We start from the raw sequence: 24,311 nt of genomic DNA, 5'->3' as shown, positions 1-24,311 counted from the left end.
GGAAAACAATGCCACTTTTCTCATAACATGTTTTTTAAAAATACATCATAGCTCTTTTAAAATAAAAAAATAAGGTAGTATGTTATTGTTATTTTATTATGAATATAATATTTTTAAAATTCTGTTTAAATTTTTAACACTGTAAATATCAAGAGATGTAGCCTACATACACACGCTTCTCAGTAATTTTCAAGAGTTTAAAGAGATTCTGAGACCAAAAACATTTTAAAAAATACTGGAGTAAGGCAATCCCAGAACTATTGAATTATTGCCACTCCCATTTTCCACTACTAGTTTCTCTTTCTTGCCAACTTACATATGAACGCTCCTTAGCCAAAAATATTTGAGAGCAGGAGAGTTGAAATTTTACTTTTAAAAATGCAATTTTCTTTTTAGTATATTTTAAAATTAAAAATAGATCCTTGGGACTTCGGGTTGAGATTTTAGCATATTGATGTTTCTTATAATTGAAATATGGTCAGGAAATACCAGAACATTCCCCTTTCCACATTCTTTTTTTCTTTCCTTTTGGGGGTGCTGTTTTTAATAGCTGAGTTTACTGGTCAGGATAAGCACTGCAGACCCTGAACAAAATGACAACCAGTAAGTTGACTTTTTTCCCAAAGATTTTTGGCAGATTTTGAGCTGTCTTTAAACACTAGAGACGGAATTAGTCCCTACTGTTTGAGGGTCTGAATTTATAATTCTTTTTCTGTCTTCTATTTATGAGCCTAAATTATTGTTTTAATTTTGTTCGCACAATGATAATCTGTTAATAGGTATTTGGGACGTGGGCTTTTGCTGGCTTTGTGACGTGGAAAATATGCCAGTGGTGATTGTTTCTTAGATTTTTTTTTTAATAGTAAAAGGAGTCTTGATTTGAAGCTTGTTAACTGTTGACTTTTACTATTACTTGAGCTAAATTCTACAGATTAAAGTTATAGAGATGATAAATCTCTTAATCTTGCCATTCCTTTGCAGGTCTCTCTGTGTGTGTCTGTGTGCATGGTGGGGAAGGGATGCTACTAATTCTTTAGAATTTAAACTTAAATTGAGTTGATTAATTCAGGAAAAATTCTAATTAAACTGTTATTAAATGTGCACCTACTTGGCTCTGGCAGTGATGAACAAGATAGACTATAGATTTTCCTCCCATGGAATTCACAGTCTAGTGACAGAGACAGATGTTCAAAAGCACACACAGTTATGAATACATAATTATTAATTAGGATGATTTGTATGAGTGAAACTTAAAGTGATCTATGAGAATGAGCAGAGAGTACTTAAGGGTTTAGACAGGCTTCTAGAAGGTGGTAGCCTTTAGAGAAGCCATTGAGACTTACGGGATGAGTAGGAATTCAGTAGGTTGGGCCCTGAAAGAAGGGCCCAATCATAGGGAGCATCACTTACAGATTTCCAGAGATAGACAGAAAGTGGCTGGTGGGGGTGATAATAATGGGTAGTGGGGACTGAGGAACTATGGAATGATGGTGAGAGCCAAGGGGGCAATGAAGATAGGTGAGTAGAGTGCCTAGATTGCCTTACCTCTGTTCTGACCTTTGCCTTCCTCTCTAGCCTTCTTGGGTATTCGCCGACTCTTTGTGACTCTTCCAGACCCTTTGTGTCCTGGCCATTCTTGCGTTTTTTCAATCCTGAGGTTTGCCTTAAGTCCTCAGGACACACCATGCTTGCTCTGGCCACAGGCACCTCAATAGAAGTGCCTTTTCCCTTAAATATTACCCTATCTGTGTCCTGTATTCACCCTCTCCCACCACACCTCCCAACACACTTAACCCTTTTCCTAGTACCTCTACTCATCCTTCTGATTCCTGATTCTTTTCAGATGTTACCTCCCCAGGGAACCTCTGCACCCTCCAGAAAGTCTCAAGTTGTTTTGTTAACACAGTTATTTTAACTACGTTTCTTCCCAACTCTTATTCACTTTTTAATTATGGAATCTTGGATGATTATTTGATTACCACCATAGACATATCTTGTAAGTGCCATGATAGCGAGGACCCTGTTTATATTTACTATTTTAGGTTCCTAATATGTAGCACATAGTAGGTTTTGAGTAGTTCTTGAATGCATGAATGCATTAATGAAGGACTGGGAATTCAGATAAGACTGAGATAAGAAATAGTTTAGTTCAGCAATTTTCAATGGTTTGTGATGACATATCCCATAAAAAGTTTTCTGATGCACCCTCAGTGTGTAAATTGGCCATACATTTTATATAAAATAAATAAGTACATATTATAAAACATACATAAAATAGCAGTTAAATAAGGATAAAATATTTAAGGTGTTGCTAATGGCAGTGGAATCATATTATCATCAATGAAAGTCTCAAGCCACTCAGGATAATGTTTACTATCTATGACAGTAGTTGCAAATCCGTTTTTCAAATATTTTCAAATTTTGAATTTGGGGAGATTGTTTCATGTCAGATTGAACTGAATATTACTACTTTTCTCTAGTAAAGTGGTTAAGGAAGAACCAGTAGAAATAAGCGATGTTAAGTCTACTGTTTTCTTACTCTTCTTTGGTGCTTGCATTAATAATATGTGCAATCTCTAGTTTCTGTAATGGTTTTAGAACACTTGTCATTTGGGAAGCCTCATTTCACTGTAAGTAGCCAATGTAACCTGTAATTCCACTTGAACGGACCTTCAGAACTACGAGTACATGGTTGTACTCTGTAAGTAAATCATGTCCACGCTAACATTATGTAACTCCTAGTCTTTCTGAAAGATACCTCCTGTACTAGACTGTCATAGAGAACTGAGATAGAGACCAGATTAAGTCTCAAGTTATTTTCTACTTTATTGGATTAAAACATTCTTATGAAAAAACAGTTTAATAATTTCATTTCATAGCTCAATGAATGACCCTTGCTTGGTCCTTGGATGTGCATACCTGTTTTGGAGATGAGTGGACCAGTGCTGGAGACTGCCCTAGACAGATGATTATGATTCCATGCCGGGGGCTGAAATCACTGCTGAGGGAGAGGTTTTTCACCAAGGGCTTACCTTTGAGCCGGAATCATGTATGACAGGAGGAGGCAATGGGGTTGGAGAGGGGTGGAGGAGGGGGCTCAGGGCAGTTCAAGCAGAGGGGAACAAAAAGTATATTCATGTCCAAAGGTACAGAGATGTGTTGGAGGAGTCACATTCTGGTTGTGAGGGGCCAAGATGAAGGATTTGTATATCCCCAAAAGGATCCACTATAGGAAAGATCTATGTGAACATGGAAATAATAAAAACAACAACAGTAGTAGGATCTTCCTCAAGTTTCATATGCTTTTAAAAATAGAAAAGGAAGGTAAATAAAAATCCCCTTTACCTCCTCCCTTACCTTGCTTTTAGGAAAGGGATTGACTGAACTATAATTATGGAACCAAAGAGGAATAAATTTAAGTGAAGGGTGGTAAGATATGATGGAGGTATGGTTTGTAAACAGACCGCCAGCCAAAAAAATTGATTTTTTTTTAATTTTAAAAATAATTAAAAACAAATAGAGATGGGGTCTCACTGTGTTGCCCAGGCTGGTCTCAAACTCCTGGGCTCAAGTGATCATCCCACCTCGGCCTCCGAAAGTACTGGGATTACAGCTGTGAGCCACCGCACCCAGCCTAAATAATTTGATTTTAAAGGTCAACACTCCAGACATGCTAGATAGCAATGGGCTTCCACTCTTTGCTTTAAAGCTGAAAGAGTACAAGCACACTAACCTATCATTAAAGAACTTTACCAGCTTTTTGTTTATTTTACCATCCAGAAAATTGCAACTAACCAAACTCCCATCACATTCCTGATGTTTCACATTATTCAAATGGAAAAGTTTGTTTTTATTTTTACATGATTTTAGTTGTTGTCTATCCTTGTTAAATTTGTTTAATGCAGAAATGCATTGCTTTGCCTTAGATGGGGTAAAAGTTTGTATTTTTTTGTTCTTTGTTTTTGCTGTAGGTCTGTATGTTGATGTAGGTTGCTCTGCCTCCAGTCCTTTTAAAGGAGAAGTAAGACTCTAACATAGTAATTTGGCTTGAATTATTCAGTCGTTTAATCCTTAACATCATGTTAAAATAGTCTATTCATGCTTCTCAGGTTTTTAAATTTAGTACCAATTTTGCATTCAATGGGGTAAGATAAAATTCAAACCTAAAATCTTTTGGGACTGCCTCACTTTGTAGCTGAAAATTTTTTGTTTCCTTATTGATTTCTTTGTAAGAGAGTAGACTCAGAAACTATCCTTGGAGTGACTACCAGTTAGAAGTGAATATGACTAACTCTTTAAAGTAATATGTTTAGGTCCACATAAAAGGTATGTGTTTAAATGTAGTAAGAAATAAGGCAATATATCTGAGGGTGATTAGTAAGAAGGGCCTTGAATGGCAGTTTGAAGGTGGTATGCTTAATTTAATTTGTCTTCCTGCAGTTAGATATTTATGCTTTACTTACATCTCTTCTTTTCCCTTTACAGTTGTACAATGGTAGATGGAGTGATGATTCTTCCTGTGCTTATCATGATTGCTCTCCCCTCCCCTAGTATGGAAGGTAAGTGACTCACATCTTTTTGGGTTAAGATAAGTATACTGTGATTTTTTTTTTTTTTTTTGGCTTACTATAAACTACTTCTTAAGCCTATCAAACTTAAAACACTCTTTTTATAATAAATATTTGGTGATTATTGACTATTTTGAAGTGAAATTCTTATATACATTATATCTGAATATTTACATACACCTATTTTTTAAAAAAATTCAACCTAATTTTCTACTTAAAATAAATATAGGGCCAAGCATGGTGCCTCACGCCTGTAATCCCAGCACTTTGGGAGGTCGAGGCAGGTGGATCACCTGAGGTCAGGAGTTCGAGATCAGCCGGACAACATGGTGAAACCCTGTCTCTACTAAAAATGCAAAAATTAGCCAGGCATGGTGGCGGGCACCTGTAATCCCAGCTACTTGGGAGGCTGAGGCAGGAGAATTGCTTGAATCTGGGAGGCGGAGGTTGTAGTGAGCCAAGATCACGACATTGAACTCCAGCCTGGGCAACAGAGCGAGACTCTGTCTCAAAAATAAATAAATAAATAAAAATATAAAGGAGAAATAAGAGAAAATTCTGTAATTAACAATAAAACATGTGTTTAAACAAATGCGAGGCTGGGTGCCGTGGCTCATGCCTGTAATCCCAGCACTTTTGGAGGCCAATGCAGGTGGATCACTTGAGGTCAAGAGTTCGAGACCAACCTGGCCAACATGGTGAAACCCCATCTCTACTAAAAATACAAAAATTAGCTGGGTGTGGTGGTGTGTACCTGTAATCCCAGATACTTGGGAGGCTGAGGTGGGAGGATCGCTTGAACCTGGGAGGCGGAGGTTGCAGTGAGCTAAAATCACGCCACTGCACTCCAGCCTGGGCAACAGAGCAAGATTCCATCTCAAACCCCCACCCCCCACCCCCTCCAAAAAAGCCCAAATGTGATATATTATGGTGTAGTTGGGCATGAGTCTACAAGAAGACATGATGAAGTAATACATGCTTGCACCTATATAGGTAATAATCTTCAACATCTTCGAAAATAGATTGGTACTGGTGTGTTATATTGGTGGCTTAGTTGTCATAAGTGGTCTCTTACCTTCAGTGATTGAATTTTCTGAATTGGTGAACAGATTTTGGTAGAATTTAAAAAAACCAGAACCGTTGGCCCTTGATTTATATACTAGTTATATGTTTGGAATATTTAGTATACATGAAGGCAGTGTAAGACATACATACTTTGTGTTTTTATGTATGACAGGGTTAGGTACTGGTTTCAATTCTACAAAGATTATTCATGAAAATGAATGCTCGGTGGGATAGTTGATACTTGTAGTGCAAAGGCCATGTCTTGGCCTATTTGGGATGTTACAACAAAAATACCAGAAACTGGGTGGATCAAAAACTAAACATTTATTTCTCACAGTCCTGGAGGCTGGGAAGTCTAAGTTGAAGGTGCTGGCAGATTCAGTGTCTGGTAAGGGCTCGTTCCTCATAGACGGCATCTTCTCTGTGTTGTCTCATGGTAGAAGGGGCTAGCTAGCCCTCTGGGATCTCTTTTATACCAGCACAAATCCCAATCCTGAGGGGTCTGCCCTAATACCCTCACCTTGGCAGTTAAGATACTGGCATGAATTTTGGGGAGACACAAACATTCAGGCCCTAGGAGGCTAATTCTTAGTTGTGTGGCACCACCCAGGCATTTCAGTGCCTTTGGCATCTCTGACCCTTGCTTACTTACTTTCATTACTCACCTTCCCATCCCCTCATTTCCAAAAAGTTGCTCAGGGATGGTCCTGCCCTTGTTGAAAAGGACAAAATAGATAATCAAGAGAGAAAGACAGTAAAAGTTACTCATCATTCCCTTCACTTACATGTAATTGCTTTTAACATGTTGTTATATATCTTTCTAGATAGAGAAAGCCTAAACTCTACTCTATTGCACATTGAGCAGTGCCCACTTTATTTTACAAGTGTTCCTCCATGAAGAGTGGTGCTTATTGTAGGAATCTCAACCTCTTTATGATCAGATGGGACAGTAAGACTAATGCCCTTGTTACAGGTTATTTGGGGTATGGTCTTCTTTATATAAATGATGAGTTTCCAAGGAGGCATATAATTTGACAAGTTAGTATAGCCAACAATGTGAAAAAATCAGTACTTAGAATATTATAAATCTATTTCATTATATATTAGGTTCATAATATTTGATCTGTTCCTATCTCCTTCTCATACTTAATGACATATATTATACTTCTCCATTGTCCTATATGGTAGCTGATAGTCACATATAGCATTTGAAATGTGGCTAATATGAGTGGAAATATGCTGTAAATGTAAGATACAAGCTGGATTTTGAAGACAATAAAAATGTAAATTTCACCTGTTTTTTCCTACTGCTGTGATAAAACTTAAATTACATTAGGTGGCTCACATTTTGTTTCTGTTGGCCAGTGCTGTTATAGACCATTTTAGATATCTAGTTTATATTCCACTCTAAGCAGTGTTGTTAAAGATATTCCCATAATATGGCAGTTGTGTCAGTTAGTGCCAAGAAGGTATGGGGAAGGGATCCTGAGTGGCAATGTTGAAGGAATTATACGAGGAAATGGGCTTATATTAAAGCTGGGAGGATTTGGTGAGTTAACAGTGATTTTTCAATTGGGGTAGTTTTATCCCCCAGGGGATACTTGACAATTGCTGGAGACATTTCTAACAGTCAAGTTTCTAGGACTTTTTTTTTTTTACCTCTTTTAAATTGGTAAATAATGATTATTATTTAAAAATCTAAGGAATATTGAGAACTAAAGTCCCTCCAAATTTCACTGTCTTCCTTAGTTACCATATCAATTCTATATGATATTTTTGTTGTTAGGTTTTGTTGTTGTTGTTGTTGTTGTTTGAAACGGGGTCTCTTTCACCCAGGTTGGGGTGCAATGGTGTGATATCAGCTCACTGCAACCTTCTCCTCCCAGGCTCAAGTGATCCTCCTACGTCAGCCTCCTGAGTAGCTGGGACCACAGGCTTGTGCCACCACAGCTAGCTAATTGTTTTGCATTTTTAGTAGAGACAGAGTTTTGCCGTGTTGCCCAGGCTGGTCTCCGACTCCTGAGCTCAAGTGATCCACCCACCTCGGCCTCCCAAAGTGCTGAGATTATAGGCTTGAGCCACCTTGGCTGGCTATCGATTCTGTATGATATTTTGCCTTTTAATTTTTTTTTTTTTTTTTTTTTTTTTTTTTTTGAGGCAGAGTCTCACTCTGTCACCAGGGCTGGAGTGCAGTGGCACGATCCTGGCTTACTGTGGTCTCAACCTCCTGGGCTCAAGCATTCCTCCTGTCTCAGCCTCCCAAGTAGCTGGGACCACAGGCAGGGAACCATGCCTGGCTAACTTTTGTATTTTTTGTAGAGCTGGGGTCTCACTGTGTTGCCTAGGCTGGTGTCCAACTCCTGGGCTCAAGCAGTCTGCCCACCTCTATCTCCCAGTGTGCTGGGATTACAGGCGTGAGCCACCACACTCTGCCTCTGTGGTATGGGGCAGTTCAGATGATATCATGGGTGGACCTGTGATGTAGGCAAGGTATGAAAAAAGAGAGAAGAGACAGAGAAGTGGAAATGTAGTATGAGGAGAGAAGGAGAGGTAGAGAGAGAATGGGGAAAAGAGTGGGGCGGAAAAAGGGCAGTTATGGAGCAATGCTAATAACCATGCCATTGGTTGTTTTTTTTTAATCCTGCTTTCAGCTCTTAAGCTGTCCAAGAATCCAGCAAATAACCTCTTAATGCCACAGTGAAGACATGTAAAACATGTAAAAGTTAGCTTAGGCTGAAATGGAAATGGAAATAGATCGACCCTTAAGGTTTTGCTATTTAATATACCACCACCATTAGGATGTTTACAAGTATGGAAAAGAGCATATCATACTTTAATTGCAATTGCTGTTTTTTTAAAAAAATAGAATATCCAGTGAGTGCTATAGCCTAGCGTACTCTAATCATAATAGCAGTTGCCTTAGTGCCGTCTTTCCTTTGTGACTCAACTCCCTATTGTGTTTGTGTGTGTGTGTGTGTGTGTGTGTGTGTGTGTGTTCTATGGAAGGCATTTTGTTTTTATATATTTAGTAGGAAAATTTTAAAAACCAAAGAGAAACCCTATTTACAATACACTCTAGTATCCTCAACATTGGTTAAAAAGCAAATGTTAAGTACTAATACTTAATCCAAAAGAGATAAATAATGGGGCCGATAACAGAAATCTGTAATAGCAGTGTAGCTTGTCTACTGCTGAGCAAGCTTTAGACGACTGCGTTTAAAAGGAAATAGACCCATATTTGATGTTTGTAGAACAGATAGGCATCCTATTAATTGTGCTGTAATGAAGCTAGATCACATTCTTGGGACATAAATAAGAGAGTCATAGAGATTTTGTTCTAATACATTTTGTTGGGTAGTGTACTCTTCTTAGTCTATTTAAAAAAAAAAAAACTTTTACCCCTTTGTCTCCGAAATGTCTAATAAATATTGATTAGAAATAGTGGTAACATTTCAAATGTTAGTTCTAAACAGTGATTTTTTTTTTTTTTTTTTTTGGTAGAGTTTGAGTGTACTTCAGAACATTTCTCAAGTTCTATGGAATCCTAAATGCTCTGGGCAATAAAAGATTTTTTCACCACTTATATTTGGAAAATGCTTTCCAATATAATGACCTGTTTGATGATTATAGGTAATATTTAATGAGTGCTTAAAATGCACCAGATATTGGGCTAGCTTTCATGCATAATTTCCTATAATCCTCACAAGTGCCCTCATAAGATACATTGTTTTTGGATGTGCTTTTGGATTAGTTAAAGCTCTTGCTTAAGGTTACACAGCCAACAAAAGGCATCATATACTTTGAGGAATGGTGTTCAAGAGCTCCAGTCATTATCAGTCCTCTTCAAAATTTTTCATTTTTTTTTGCCCTAAATTAGCTGCATCCACATTCATATTATGTCTGGTGCATGCTAGAATCCAGCTCGATCCAGTCTGTTTGAGAGCGTGAGAAGAGAGTTTGTAATAGCAAATGATGAGGCCCCTTCACCTGGGGTTGTGTTTCTTACTTTTCTTGTCTCTCCTACCAGTAATCATTTTTCATGTTCATTATATATACAACTCTAGCTGCAGGAAGAGTTTTATTTGCTCTCATAGAGAAGAGCACTTGAGTCCTAATTACCTGTATATCCTTCCCTTTCTTTCCCATTAATAAGACTAATCATGCTCTAATACTACTATTATACCACCAGGGTGAAGGCAGAACCTCCATGTTTGGCTTTTCTTTTGTCCCTGTACGCATTTGCAGGTGAAGACTATGACACAATTACTTTAAAGGGAATATTGCTCCTTTGGAAATATTTCAAAGCTGAGACGACCCACATTTTATTAAATTTGTAAGCCACAGTTAGATTTTATTATAGCAAGGAAGGCCAGACTTATGCAGAATTTTTTCGCAAGAGATTTCGGCCTGTTCTAGAGAAGACTGCTAGGTACTAAATTATTTTCTGAGTTATCTTGATTTTAGTATTTACAAAGCCATCACTACTCAGACTTTCCAGCCCCACTACCCAATGATGGAAGGAAGGAGATAACTTCAATGGACTTTTTGTTAGGGTTACAAAGGTGCCCCTCTTTGCTGCTGGGGGGAAGAATAGAATAAGCCTTTCTTTGATTTTCTCATTATTAGGGATTCAGGAAGTTCTTGAAGGGGTGAATGAATGGAAGAGAAATGTCTTAGTATTACATTTGTTTTTTCTTCTTCTTAGTATTACATTTGTATCTCTTGTTCAGAATAAAATCTTTTTCTTTGGCATATCATCAAACGGAAGATGTTTTTAGGGAAAGGGATGACATACTAAGGCATTTGCTACTACTGGGACCTAGAATGTAAATATCTGATGAAGCATACTTTTAAGACACTGCTTCTTTATCATCAAGTTTTCTTATTTTACAAAATGATCCTATACTAGTTGATGCAAGGTGAGCTCTGACAAAGCATCCTTTTAGCCTTTCCTTCCTGGGAAGTGTTTGTTTCAGCCATGAGTAGTTAAACTAGTGCCACATTCTTTTCTTTCTTGTTTTTTTTTTTTAGTGGACAGTATAAGAGGGGTATGGATAGCAGTATGGTGTGGGAGGATGCTAAAAATTCATTCAAAGAAAGTCAAATATTGAACAGATGAGAAAACAAATTCAACACCCAAGCTCATGAAATGATTTCCTTGTGGTCAACAGTGTGCAGTGCAGTCACTTCTAAGTGTTCTCTTTTATAAAGACAGGTCTCCAGAGTGAGAGGATGAATGCCATCTCCTCTTTATGGAAAAACTTGTAAAGCAGAAGGTTTGTAGGCATGTCATATATGCCACTTTCACTCTTGAAAACACCAAGGAAAATAAAACACACTTAAAAATTAATTTGTAACTCTTAAAACACTGCAGACTGTCCTGCGGAACTTTCCTCTGCAGCCCGGGATGACCTCAGGCAAGATTCCATACAGAATGTTTATTCCTAATAGCCATAGTGACTCAGAACTCATGTCATTCCAAGATAGTGTAAGACACAGGCGAGGTGGCTTTCAAACTTTTGACTGTGACTCACAGCAAGAAACATTTTGGAGTAAGACCCACTGCATAGATAGTGCCCACACACATCTGAAATGAAAATTTCATGAAACAGTAATTACTCTTACTATGTTTAATGTGCACCTATTTCTTGTCTTTTTAAATTTTATTCAGTTTTATTTCACTTGAAAAGACAGACAGAAACCTTGTCTTAAACTACTGAGTTGATTTTGCTACCCAATAGTGGGTCATACCCCATATTGAAATTAAAAAAGACACCAGTCTGCTTCAAGGGTTCACTGTGCAGGTGTTCCTACTGCCCTCATGTGACAGCTCTGACACCTGACCGTAGGTCATCTGGTGTATTCCTCAACAAAGCTGGTCTAGAACCTTTTATTTTTTCACAACTCCATGTAGCCTGACCATCCTTTCTCTTTAAGTCAGTGATTTGGGAGGAAGAGGGAAGTTTACATTTGCACCTTCTCAGCCTGGGTCATAACACTGGAGCAGCTGCGGCCTGATTCTCATCAGCTGAATCTGAGCCCTGCAAGCAGGGTGTTTCCTAGAGCCATGGTTAATGCTACATCTAATTCTTTGTTACGGGCTAGAACAGAACATGGACTTTGCTGAGAATATGTATATGGGATGTGGGGAGGAGAGTTGTGGGAAGGAGAGAAACAATAAAAGGAAGAATGAGAAATTCCTCTTGGGCACATGATGGTGACATTCACCTTAAAAAAAAAAACCTGCCAGTATTTTTTAAATTGGTGATTTGGGGGATTGGGGTGGGGATGGCTCCTTCGTTTTATTTCTTGCTGCATTTGTTTTGTCTTCTGAATTATGGTACCTACACCAAATTAGTTTTAGTTGAAAAACAACAGCAAAACAGATTCATTCAGAAAAGTTACAAAGAATGGGTAGAAAAAAAATTACCAACAGTCCAGTTTAGAATTTGACTTCTCTGATATATATAATACTGTAGCATGCCATGTAGAGTTACAGTAATGACTTCTTTTTATCCTTAACTTCACGTCCCAGTTCATATGCTTCAAATTTCAGTTTTGCAAAGGGTTAGGATCATATTTGACATAGTATTGATGGTCAGAGTCAAAGAATGTGTTCTGAAAGGAAGGCTTTGGCCATGCCTAGGAATCAAGCCTTTCTCAGGAAAGACACAAGGCCAAAACACCATCGTTAGTCATCCTCTGTTTCACTATGTCTTTGCGTATATTCTCCTTCGCCTCTCTGTGCTTGTTGCCACCTGGTACAATGGAAACAATAACGGTACCCACCTTGTTGTGAGGAGTCATGAGACTACATGCCGAGTGCCCGGCACACAGTGAGCCCTAGAGCGTGAGAGGCCAGAATGTGGAGGTATTCATTGTTTTATCCCTAGTGTCTAAGACATTACCTGGTGTGCAGTTGGTGCTCAATAAATATTTGACAAATGAATAAATAATGTTGGCTAGAATAATAATTATGGTATTAGAGAAAAGATAATATTATAAGAGACAGTGGGACTGATCTGGGCTGATCACATGCACTCTTTCAAATAATTTATTATGAGTTTGGGAAAAGTGAATCAGTTATAAGACAAACTTATGTTCTTTTAGTCAATTTAAACAGGAGTACCAGTTGACAACACTGGTAGGCATTGGTGACGTAAACATAAGCAAGAAGTGGTTCCTGCTTCAAGAAGTCATAGTCCAGTTGGATACAGCAAAGGTCACAGCACAGCATGAGGCGTATGGACAGGAAAGGCCTGCATTCCACATGGAGCTGGGTTTGGGGCTGGTGATGCAGGGAAGCTAAGTTTTGAAGGATAAGTAGCCATTAGACCAGCCGAGGAGGGACTAAGAAGGACATTGCAGGCAGGGGAAGGGTGAAGTCCAGAGACGTGAGATCATGAGATCATGAGTGGTCACCATGTCATGAGACGGAATTAAGGTTGAGAGTTGAGCCCTGCAGGCATGGCAGAGCCTTATGCTAAGGTGTTTGTCTTCTATCCTGAAGGCAATGGAGAACTGTGGAGAGATTAAGTAGGTGCAGTTTGTGTTTTGAAAGAGTGGTGTGTGGTGAAAGTGGATCATAGAGTGTGGCAAGATGAGAAGTAAAGGGATGGGAAAAACTAATCCTCCTGCAGTTTAGGGATAGGCAGGCACACATACTCCATTTTCAAAGGCATCCCAACTGTAGCAACTAAATGGTGGCAAACAAAACAAAAACAAAGCCTTAGTGCGAACGTAGAACTGTTACAGGTGGCTCACAAATGATATTAACAGTGACAAAACAACAATAATCTAATAATAATGCTATTGCTAGTTTTATTATGAAAGCAGAAGCCAGAGCTGCTGACTTTTCTAACAACTTTTGCAGGACATTTAAATCCCTCTAGCTGGCCCTTTGTTCCTGTGTTGCCATGGAGTGTCAATAAGCCCAGCTCAGAATAACCCAGGCAGTGAAATGAGAGGTACGGCTTGCTCACTGGCATGTTGGCTGGCCAGGTTACACTGTTTTCATTGCTCCCATCTTGGGAGGAGCACTGGGCAGCTGGTTGCCCCGGCAGCTGTGAAGGTGTATGTCTCTTGGCTGCCCAGAGTTTGAAACGGAACCAAAACTTGCCTGCCTACTGAGCATGTGCAGCTCCTGACTGAGCTGATAGCAACTGAAAATAGCCCACTGAGCACCTGTCCCTTGTACACCAGCCCCTGGCCGACTGCCATTTAGGACAATGTGGACTTACTCAGTAGACAGGTGAGGTGCTGAGCAGATTTTAATGGTCTGAGGAAGATCTTGGGAACTTTGGCCCTACTTACAAGGAAGAAAAAAAAAGCAGCAGGCTTCTGAGCAGTTCCATTTGGTGCTTCTGTGGTTAGTGGGTGGCCACACTGGCTATGTATGTACAGTATGTGCCTGAAGACTTCATATTGTTCTCCTTACAGCAGTTCAGTAAACTAAGTAAGTTTTCTCTTCGAGAGAAAGGCTTTCCTAAAAGTCTCCTAGTGGTAGCCATCCATGGTTTATACAGCCTCAGCTTTAGAAAGTTTTGGAGTTAAACTATTTTGTTTCATTTTATACCTGCTCTTTAATCCCTAGTGATTGTTAGCCATTTCTACAAGGTGTCTCTTTGCTAGATTATTATTTCTCAGTAGTCCAAATATTGGCACAAGTACAATCACAGAATAGAATCCCAGCATGTCAGGAGCTGTCTGTTCCCTTTTGGGATTTCTTCCATTTCCTTCTGGACTTTAATCTCCTCAGTAAGCTTGCCATTGTTGGACAGACTTGGTGGCCAGTGTGGATGGAAGCAGGCTCTGGAAGGAAATGCTTCTGAAATGACTGGTGGCATTAAAGCTACTATTTAAAAGTGACCCTTTGTAGATACTTGGGTTATCTTTAGGCTGTCAGTGATCTGCAGCTACAGGAGCCAGAGGGAATCTGCGGAAACTCTTGTTTGTTGCTCTCGCCTGGATTTGTGTTTAGATATTCTTGCTCCCCAGCCAGTGGCCTCGTGACACATCTCAGATTTAGCTGGCTTTCTTCTGCCAAAGTCCAAGATTATTGTGGAAGCTGGGAATGGTTTGCCATGGCACAGATTGAAGGGAAGGGATTGTGTGTTTGAAAAGCCAGTTCAGCTTCACAGCACTCAAATGAGATGCTTTCTGTTTCTACCTGGAGTGTAGGCACCTGGAGCCTTTCTGTGGGCCCAGGGGTAAAAAGGGACATGCTCAAAATGACTCAAATTTAACTGTCTCATTGTGACTGTAAGATCTTTATTCTGTGACTGATAAGCCAGTCTTGTTCAATATGTTAAACCTGAGAATTAATGAATTGTTTTGGACTATATTAATTAGACTGATAGGGGAAAGAAGATATGTAAAGCAAAGATCAAGTTATAAAGGCTGGGATACAGAGGCACAGGCACATCTTCCTGGGGTTGAAGACATGGGATTCCTTTCTTCATTAACCTTTCATGGAGTTCTGGACTTGGTAGGGCCTTGGGAAATGAATGGGGAAATTGGAGGATAGGGAAGTAGCATTATCAGAGGCTTGGACTCTGCCCCAAGTTTTTACCCTTTTGACTGTTATTTTAAAATCGCTTTGGCTTCATCTAGGATGGAAAGTAAATACAGTAGCCCCCTATTTATCCATCGGGAATACATTCCAAGACCCCCGGTGGATGCCTGAAACCACAGATAGTATTGAACCTTATATATACTATATCTTTTCCTATGTCTAGGATAAAGTTTAATTTATAAATTAGGCACAGGAAGAGATTAACAACAATAGCAAAGTAAAATAGAACAATTATAACAATAGGCTGGCATCACCACTCTTGTGCTTTGGGGCAGTTATTAAGTAAAGGAAGGGTTCCTTGAACGCACCTGCAATACCATGGCAGTGGATCTGGTAACCAAGACATCTGCTCAGTGACTAGCAGGATGGTAGCATCTACAGTGTGGGTACGCTGGACAAACGGATGATTCATGTCCTGGGCAGGATGGAGCTGGACAACGTGAGATTCCATCATGCTACTCAAATAGCACACAACTTAGAACTTAGGAAATGTTCATTTCTGGAATTTTTTGCTTAATATTTTTGGACTGTGGTTGATGGTAGGTAACTGAAATAGTGGAAAGTGAAACGGTGGATAAGGGGGGATAAGTGGGGACTACTGTAGTCTGGAAGTTACTTTGTTCCCTCTGTGCTTTTCTCTGGGGCAGGATAGGTTGTGGAGCTAGGGAAGGGGAGTTTAACTAATTCAGGACATTTTCACCTTTAGCTGTGGGTGCCACAGTGCCTAAAGGCTGCATTTCAAGACTTGTTAAACAAATTGGAGCCCTGCTTAACTTTTGAAGGGTTTGTCTCTGTGGTTTGAAAGCTTCCAGAAAGGCTGTAGGGGTGTGGTGGAGGCTCGCTGATGGTAACCACAGCTAAGATTGGCAACCTTGGAGGAGGCCCAGTCCATGAATCCCAGAGAGAGAGGTAGAGTAGGATGCAAGAAGAGAAATTGAAGTGGAGAGCTAAGCACAAAAGCCACCCGCTGGCTTTTTCTCCACTGTTCTATCTCATCTAGAGCCCATTGTTAAATGTTTCCTGTAAAACCAAAATTCTCAGTGTAGAGCCCAGGTAGGAAACCCTTACTGAAATGCCATACACTCTCTGGTTAGCCCGAGGAGGTGGGGGAAACAATGAAAAGTGATTCCTCAGAATCAACCATTCTTCCTGTGGCGCGAACAGAGCTTCCAGCCTGAGACATTCAATCGATGGAACCACATTCCTGGCTCTCTCCTAAGACTAAACAAGGAATGACTTCTGAAGTGTTTACAATTCACTGGGACTTTCTTCCCTGTTCCTCCAGATTATTCTACTCTCTGTTACTCTCCCTATAACTAGAGCTCCACTTAGACATGGCCATTGGCACATACGCTGAGGAGACAGTATTTTTTGGTTTTTAAAGTATTCCTCAGTAGGTGGTTCCTGGTAGGCCTTGTAATCCTTTGTTTCTCTGAAGCAGAGATTCAACAAGTTTGAAGACAGAATGAAGAAAGGGGTCATTATTTTCTCCCATATTAAGGAGTTTAAACAACTCCTTAATATGCTGTATTTGTTAAAGCCAAGTCTTTGCAACATTCAGAGAATCATAAATGGAAAAGACAGACCAATATCGTCTTAGGTCATTACCCCACAGTGTTCTTTAATTTGTTAGTCACTTGAAAACAGGCTGAGTTTTTTGGCTTCTAAATAGAAGGTGTGGCTGCTGCAATAGGCTTAATTTACAGGGATTATTTCAGAGACAAGGAGTCAGCCCAGACACAAAATAAACAGATGGCACTTTTTTTTTTTTTCTCAGCTTCAGCAGTTCAAATGCAGGATGACTTAGGAATCCTTATCACCTTCAGCAGAGCAAGAAGGGGAAGATGATGTAATTCTCTCTTCCCCACTCCCTATTGGAGGTGCCATTATTTCACCGATAGGGATAAAATATGGCAGCAAAGACCAGGGAAAAAATGACAGCAAGGAGCAGGGGCAGCTTTTTCTCTACTAGGCAGCCAAGTCCTGCACTGACCCCTCCAAGCTGACGAGTTGCAGGTATGTGTTGTGTTTTGATGATTCTAATCACCATAGCCCAGAGTCCTCAAATCAACCATCCAGAGAAGGACCACCCACAGAGCCCAGCTGTTCTATTAATGTATTAAATAGTTCCTCATTTTTTTAAGGAACACTTGTATTTTACCTGTTCTTTTAACAAATTAACAAGCAAACAATAAACCTACCACACCACAAAATATTAATCTTCTATATTCGTGAGCCCAAGTAGGTGAACAGATGTGATGGTATGGCAAGCTCTTCTAGGAAGAAATGGTTTGCTCAGGCATGCCGGCTTGGTGACTAAGCCCTGCCTTAAGATCTGTGCTGACATTTAAAGACTTTATGGGCTCAGCCTGCTCTGAAAACCAGCATCAGGTCTCTTTCCACCTCTAAATCCTTTCTGTGAAGGGAAAATTCATTCTGAAGCAAATATTCGTCAGGCTTGCACTCCTGCCAACCACTGACGCTGTTGTGGGGTATGTAATGAACGGTGAGCAAAGTATTAATAGATGCAACTCACCCTCATGGTGCTTACAATCTATAGGAAAGGTGACATTCAACAGCCATGCAGACACAAGTATGGCTGTAGCTAAAGGGGGGTTCCTACTTTAAATCTGGGTGTGTGAACAAAGGCTTCTCTGAGGAAGTAACATGTAAGGTGAAATCTGCACAGTAGAAAGGCACTAACTAGGTGGAGAGGTGTTGACTGGAGGGAGATAAGCATTCAAAGTGGAAGGAATTCCATACTTAAAAGGACCTGAGATCCCTAAGCAGGAAGAAGAGGTCTTTTAAGAACTTCCAGTAACGGAAGAGGAGACTGAAGAGCATGCAAGGATCAGGTCAGCCAGCAGTTGTAGGCCAGGTTAATGACTGGTCTCTACTTTGAGTGTGATGGAAGCCCGAGAGAGTCAGGCTTGTGTATCTGAATGAATGGGAATGCCATTTCCTGAGGCAGGGAACATTGGAGGAAGAATACATCTAGAGTTCAAAATCATGGAAGTTTTTGTTGTTGATATTCAATTTATATGCAATCTTCTTTGAATGCCTCTATTTGCCCCCATAACTGCTGAAATTCATTTTCTTCTTGGCTTTACAACAACTAGGTGTCAGTCTCTCGGATAAGGAAAAAAAATGATTTGAGTTCCCTAAATGAGTGTTTTATAATGAGAGATTATTTAGGCACTGGGTGTATTTTATCCCTGAACGTATAGCCTGTCCTCTTGTCAGAGGATCAAATGCCCTTCACTAGGCATTCCAGACAGACCTTTGTGTTTCTGTCTTAGGAGCAGGCTTGCTGGCAGTGATACCTAGCATTGCAAAATCCTTCTTAAAGCCTTTGTTTAATGCCAGAGATCTCAAATGCTTTCAATTCTGGAGAGGTGCCAAACTGTGCTCCCGGATTAGGAGACGATGGAAGGACTCCTATAATCTATAAACCTCATATAAGCTTGCCATTTCAAATGAATGAATTGTTTAGAGTGTTGGAAGGAGTCCAGGGATACTTGAGTTCCTTTTTTAGCTATACAAATTTTGAGCTATTGGACTTTTATAATTACAGTCTAATTTCTGCATTATGATTTGTACTACTTTGAGGTGAACTTGTAAAAAATTCAGCCTGTTCCTTTTGCTGCCCTCTAGGACAAATCATGGCCATGGGCCGGTTTGTTTACTTGTAGCATTTTCTTATTTGTCTTTTATGTCAAAGACATCAGTGGGAAATGTTGGTTTTTGTGCACCATTTAGAGTAATACTCAGTTTCAATGCCTTAAAGCATTGCAGAGTGCATGACTGGGCAGGCGTGAATAGGTAAGTCCACAGTGTTGTGATTGCTAAAGTCCCACTTAAACATAAATGTGAATACTTTTACCATGAAGTACAAGATTATACCAAATTGTGGACAGTTTTCAAAAGTCCACGATGTTCTTTGGTCTGCCTCTCTCTCTGCTAGTCCGGCATTAGACTCGGAGGAGGTGTGCCCAGGTGGTGAACTGAGGATCATACAGAGCAGGAAAAATCTTTTTAAAGAGCTGGCCATGGTGAACTCCTGGGATTCCCAGCCTGCACCGCTGGTTTGTGGAGCCAGCCCCGTATTCTCCCTGGCGGTTCCGAAGCAGTCCCTGTTTGTGGTCAGAACTCCCTGCTGTTCCCAGCCAGCCCCGGCTGCGAGTGTTTTCACACGGCTCTGGCTCTGGTGATACAAAGGGCACGCAGTGCCAGCCATAACACTGAGTAATGCCGGGAGGTGCCTTCTAGAACAAACAATGTGGGTGAGCTCTGCAGAGAGGGAATACCTCTGGCTTGACATTTAAATTACTGAATTATTCAAATGAATGTCAATTAGGTGGAGTAGACTTTCTGCCTTCTGCCAGGGCACTTCCTGGATATTCGCACAGGCAAGTGTAAAATACTTTACATCAGATACGGTGCTTCCTGTCAGTACTGTTGAAAATCAGTCACAGAATCTGATTATCTGTTCCTTGGTGTTCCTTGATGTGTACTGTATTTATATCACAGCCTGAAAGATTAGGAGTCCACACACCCATACCTGTGGCCCTGAAAGGGGTTTTGTGATCATTCTCGAACCCCACCCCCACTCCCACACCAAATAAAATATCACAGGCCCACACATGTTATGCTTATTCCTAAATTTGACAAGACTGAAAAAGTGAGTCATGGACATTTGGAGTCCTGCTGTCTTCCTTAGAATTGTGGATATTAAGATCCGAGAATGCTATTACTACCTTGCTTTAAACCTTCTTTGTTGACTTCATAATTCTAGTTCAGAAAATACTTCCATCTACTCCACTCTGTCAGATGAAATTGCCAAGGTGGCACGTAGCGAATGTGAGTGTGTGCATGCATGTGTGTGCACCTGTGTGGTCATCCTGTCATTCTTATGAATTTAGGCTCTTCATTTATATTTGGGTATATATAAAAAATAAATACATGATGAAGGACTTTGCTAATTAGTTATATGGGAATATACAAAGTAAGAAGATTGAACAGTGGATGAGGAACAGAATAGGAAAGAGAAGTTAGTGAAGGTTTTGTACTTCCCTGTTAGCTGTTAGACTCAGCTCAGGGTTCTTTCATATCAGAGATTGAGTTAATTATTACATATCATTAACAGTTGTCTTTCCTTGCCTTTTTCCCCAGTTGTGGAGGGTAGGTTATGAAAACCCTGGTATTTCACATCTTACTGAAAAGAATCACCAACTTACAGGCAGTTAATCCCTGGTTGTCCACATACAACTACAGGAAGTATATAAAGAATTTAAGGAGAGTGCTTAATAAACAGATGAATCTCTTTGATTTAGTTTGTGACCCTGCAGGATTAAAGCCTAGGTACACCACAGAGTTAGGTATAATGAGTTAAATTTTACTGAAGGTGATATTTACTTGAGGCTGTCACGTCTGGCAAACTCTTTAGGTTATAGTCCAAACGTCTGCCAGGCTCCCTGCACAGCCTGTCAAAAACTAGAGACCTTGGAAAAGCAGTGCCCCTTCCTGCATCTGTGTACTCAGAATTTAGTTTGGGATGGAACTTTAAAAACAGTTTATTTTGAGAGCACATTAGAGAAATGATTGTTGTTGTTACTTTATTTTTTTAAAATTTGGCATTTTTAAATTACAAGCATGGGTGTCCTTAATCCTTTGGTTCCCTGGACTGTCCGTTTAGGACCATTTAGGACCAATGATGAGCAGGCTCTCTTCTAGTCTAGCGTTGCTGGTTTATTGTTATTCTTAGCAGCCCATACGTTCAGCGAGCTGAGTAAATCATACTCGTCAATTCATTATCAGTCCATGAACAGCTCTCTCCTACTTTATTTTTATTTTGCTCCTTCATCCCAGCGCTAACCCCTTATCCCCAAACCAGTGTCAACAGGCACATACTCTTCAATGGGTTAGGTATATATCCTGGGGTATCTATGATCTTTTAAAAGTACTCGGGATGTTAAAATACATGTTTGTGTTTCAAATTTACATAAATTGCATTATTTCAGGTTTAAGCATAGTCTTTTCAATTCTCTGCCATAGATCACAAGCAAATTAGTCTGACACCATGAACTCTCCCCCTCACTCCACCCATCCACTTCCCTCCAAAGAATCATCACCTGTTGGGCAGCATAGTTGGCAGCCCTCAGCCTGCTTTGTGCCATTCAAGAGTGGCAAGCATGTCTAGACTCCCTGGAAATATTATCTTTCAGCTCTCTTTTGGCAAGTGTAAACTTTTTGCTGGATTATGTCAACAGATATACATGTTTCTCGTCCTCATAGAAATAGATTGGTGCTGGAATTTCCTTCGGATTTCTCCAGGCAAGGAACATAAAGACTATCTCTTTGCTCATTAAAACTTTTGCTCATTAAGAATGTTTGAGGGCTCTTGATTCTCAGGGGTGAGACTGGTGACATACATAGACTGTCAGCGGCTATTTTGGATTTTCTGCTTTCAGGCATGTCTTTGCTCTTGGATGAGCCCCTTGTGGTTTTCAAAGGAACTAGCAAGTCAATTATAAATAGAAGGCTGTGTCTGTGTGTCTGCATGCACTTACTCTGTGGGACGAGGCACCCACATTACAGTGGGCAGTGAACTATTTTTCCACTTCTTTGAAGAGGGAAGAAGAAAGATTAAGAATGCTTTTCTCTTTTTGAGATAACCCACATCTCTACACACACCCACACAAATCTGTGTAAATGAACTTGACATTTTCAAAGACCTTACCTTAAGGTCTCCTCTGGAAAGCACAGCCACCCGACCTGTTATTTTAAGAAAGAAGCATTTATCTCATAGACCCACTACTGAGGGTTCAGGGATTAGAAGGCAGCCTCTATGTGCCATAGACCTTTGGAGGGAGCTCTGAAAGCTGAATTTCCTAATATGAACAGTGCTTCGGCAAAAGTGGCCTCAGCTAACTAATCAGTGGCCTCTAGGACTTGGCTGTTTACATTTTATCCTCTGTTTCCTTCCCCACTAGTAGAAACTGTGGGGCCAGCAAGTCTAAACTAATCCTACTGACAAGGGAAGGAGAAAAGAGTAATGTGAAAATGTAGATGCAAATAAGTATTCTCAGAAAGAGACAGTTAAGCAGAGTGATTAGATGTGCTTCCCTGATCATCCGTTTCTGCCTCTTTCCATTGCACCTTGAACTCCCTAGGTGTGTATTCTTCCAGTGGTCCCACCTGTCACCTTACTGTTCAAACATTATTCGGTTCTCTTGGTCTCCTTGTGCCCTCATTCTCCATATTTGGCACCATTTTTTTCCTGCCAGCCAAAAATTCTTAAGCAGCTGTTAATTCCCACTATAATCTATGTAAACTTTAGTGTTACCACTAGTGAAAAAGTTAGTCTAGGCATCTAGCTGGAAATTGGTACCGTGGATTGTAATTATAGATTGTACAGCCTTGCAAACTCTTATTATATTACAGGTTGAACATCTCAAATCCCAAAACCTGATACTTGAACTGCTCTGGAATCCAAACCTTTTTTAGCATTGACCCAATGCTCAATAGAAATGCTCATTGGAGCATTTTGAATTCTGGATTTTTGGATTTGAGATGCTCAGCCAGGATAAATACAACTATTCCCCAATCCAGAAAAATTTTTAAATTTGAAACGTTTCTGGTCTCAAACATTTCGAGTAAGGGATACTCAGTTTGTAGTATATTTCTGCCATGTACCTGCAAGAATGTCAGCATTCCTTGTTTTACGAGTTGATGGGGATTTGTACAGAGCTAGCAAAAATTAGTATTAATAGCTGCCATATATTTAGGAGCTTTTTTTTTGGAATAGAATAAAGGTGATAAACATTATGTTCCAGTAAAACATTTTATTTTGATGCAATAATTGGGATCTGAGAGCCAATCACGCTGAAGGTTATATGAACACCACAGGGGGAGAAGCTCATTTTCAGAAGTCTGTGGACAGATGATAGTCAGTCTTTGTCCTAATATGATCTAAAAGGGTGCACAGCTTATATAAATGAATCGCTATGTTGAAAGGCAATTATTATTTGTTGGTTGGTTAGGTGACAAGGTGACAGAATGTGGACCTCATGGTTGATGGTGATGCTTAGCTTGACTTTCTGTTGATAGAGGTGTTTGGAATGGTCATTCCCTCAATGAAGGTGAAACTCATACGGTAATTCCTCTTTTTTTTTTTTTTTTCCCTTCCTTTCTCTCCTTTGCAGATGAGAAGCCCAAGGTCAGCCCCAAACTCTACATGTGTGTGTGTGAAGGTCTCTCCTGCGGTAATGAGGACCACTGTGAAGGCCAGCAGTGCTTTTCCTCACTGAGCATCAACGATGGCTTCCACGTCTACCAGAAAGGCTGCTTCCAGGTTTATGAGCAGGGAAAGATGACCTGTAAGACCCCGCCGTCCCCTGGCCAAGCCGTGGAGTGCTGCCAAGGGGACTGGTGTAACAGGAACATCACTGCCCAGCTGCCCACTAAAGGTTCCCATGGACTTTTCTATTTCTAGATCAAGGGGTTTTGTTAGTGTTGTCCTGGGTCCGTGTGGGTTAAAGATCTGAGTAGCTATGAGGCATTCCACCTACATTTTGAATCAGAGGCGAAGAGCTACAAGGAAGGTCGCCCTGGGTGAAGAAGAGAAAGGAACAGCCTTTTGGCATCTAAAAGAAGGATGGGCATTTTGGGGAATGTAAGCAAGGTGATGTCCATCTTGGGGACAGCTTAGCTGACCAGTTAGCTTTCTCTTGGTTGCTGTGACTCAGGTGAACAGCTCCCAATACCTTTTTATGTTACTGACCCATGATGTCATTCATAATTTCTGAAACAATTCTGCTAGTAAATACTCATCTCTGTGTCAAGTGTGTAGGGAGGAAAACAGAATGTACTGGTGACTGAGTGGAATGCCTTTGCTGTTTTATGAGGAAGGAGATAAAAGAAGGCTCACTGACCTCTTCTCCCCTATCTGATGCCTAGTGACCCTATCACTGAAACTTGAAGCAGGATGAGATTTCACACAAACCCTGTAGTTTTTGTGGAATCTTCTCTCTACCATCAGTACAGATTGCATATGCTAAGGAAACCAGTCCAGCTCTGAAACGGTTTCCCTATTAAATGAGCCC

The 24,311-nt window shown here is 40.2% G+C and overlaps 1 protein-coding gene across 3 annotated transcripts in view; it reads left to right on the top strand.

Annotated features, from left to right (window-relative positions):
• Positions 1-24,311, top strand: part of ACVR1 (activin A receptor type 1) — a 139,363-nt gene that overhangs the window by 71,847 nt on the left and 43,205 nt on the right. For all 3 annotated transcript variants that reach the window (XM_016949840.4, XM_009443520.5, XM_009443522.5), the window contains exons 3-4: positions 4,486-4,559; positions 23,412-23,675. In XM_016949840.4, coding sequence (XP_016805329.1) covers positions 4,493-4,559; positions 23,412-23,675 — 331 coding nt within the window. In that variant the 5' untranslated portion in view covers positions 4,486-4,492. The remainder of the gene's footprint in view (positions 1-4,485; positions 4,560-23,411; positions 23,676-24,311) is intronic.

This window comes from Pan troglodytes, chromosome 13 (genome assembly GCF_028858775.2).
Source record: "Pan troglodytes isolate AG18354 chromosome 13, NHGRI_mPanTro3-v2.0_pri, whole genome shotgun sequence".
In the NCBI taxonomy this organism is placed as follows: Eukaryota; Metazoa; Chordata; class Mammalia; order Primates; family Hominidae; genus Pan; species Pan troglodytes.
Note: the sequence above shows the minus strand (reverse complement) of the source record. Positions and strands in the feature narration are given on the sequence as shown.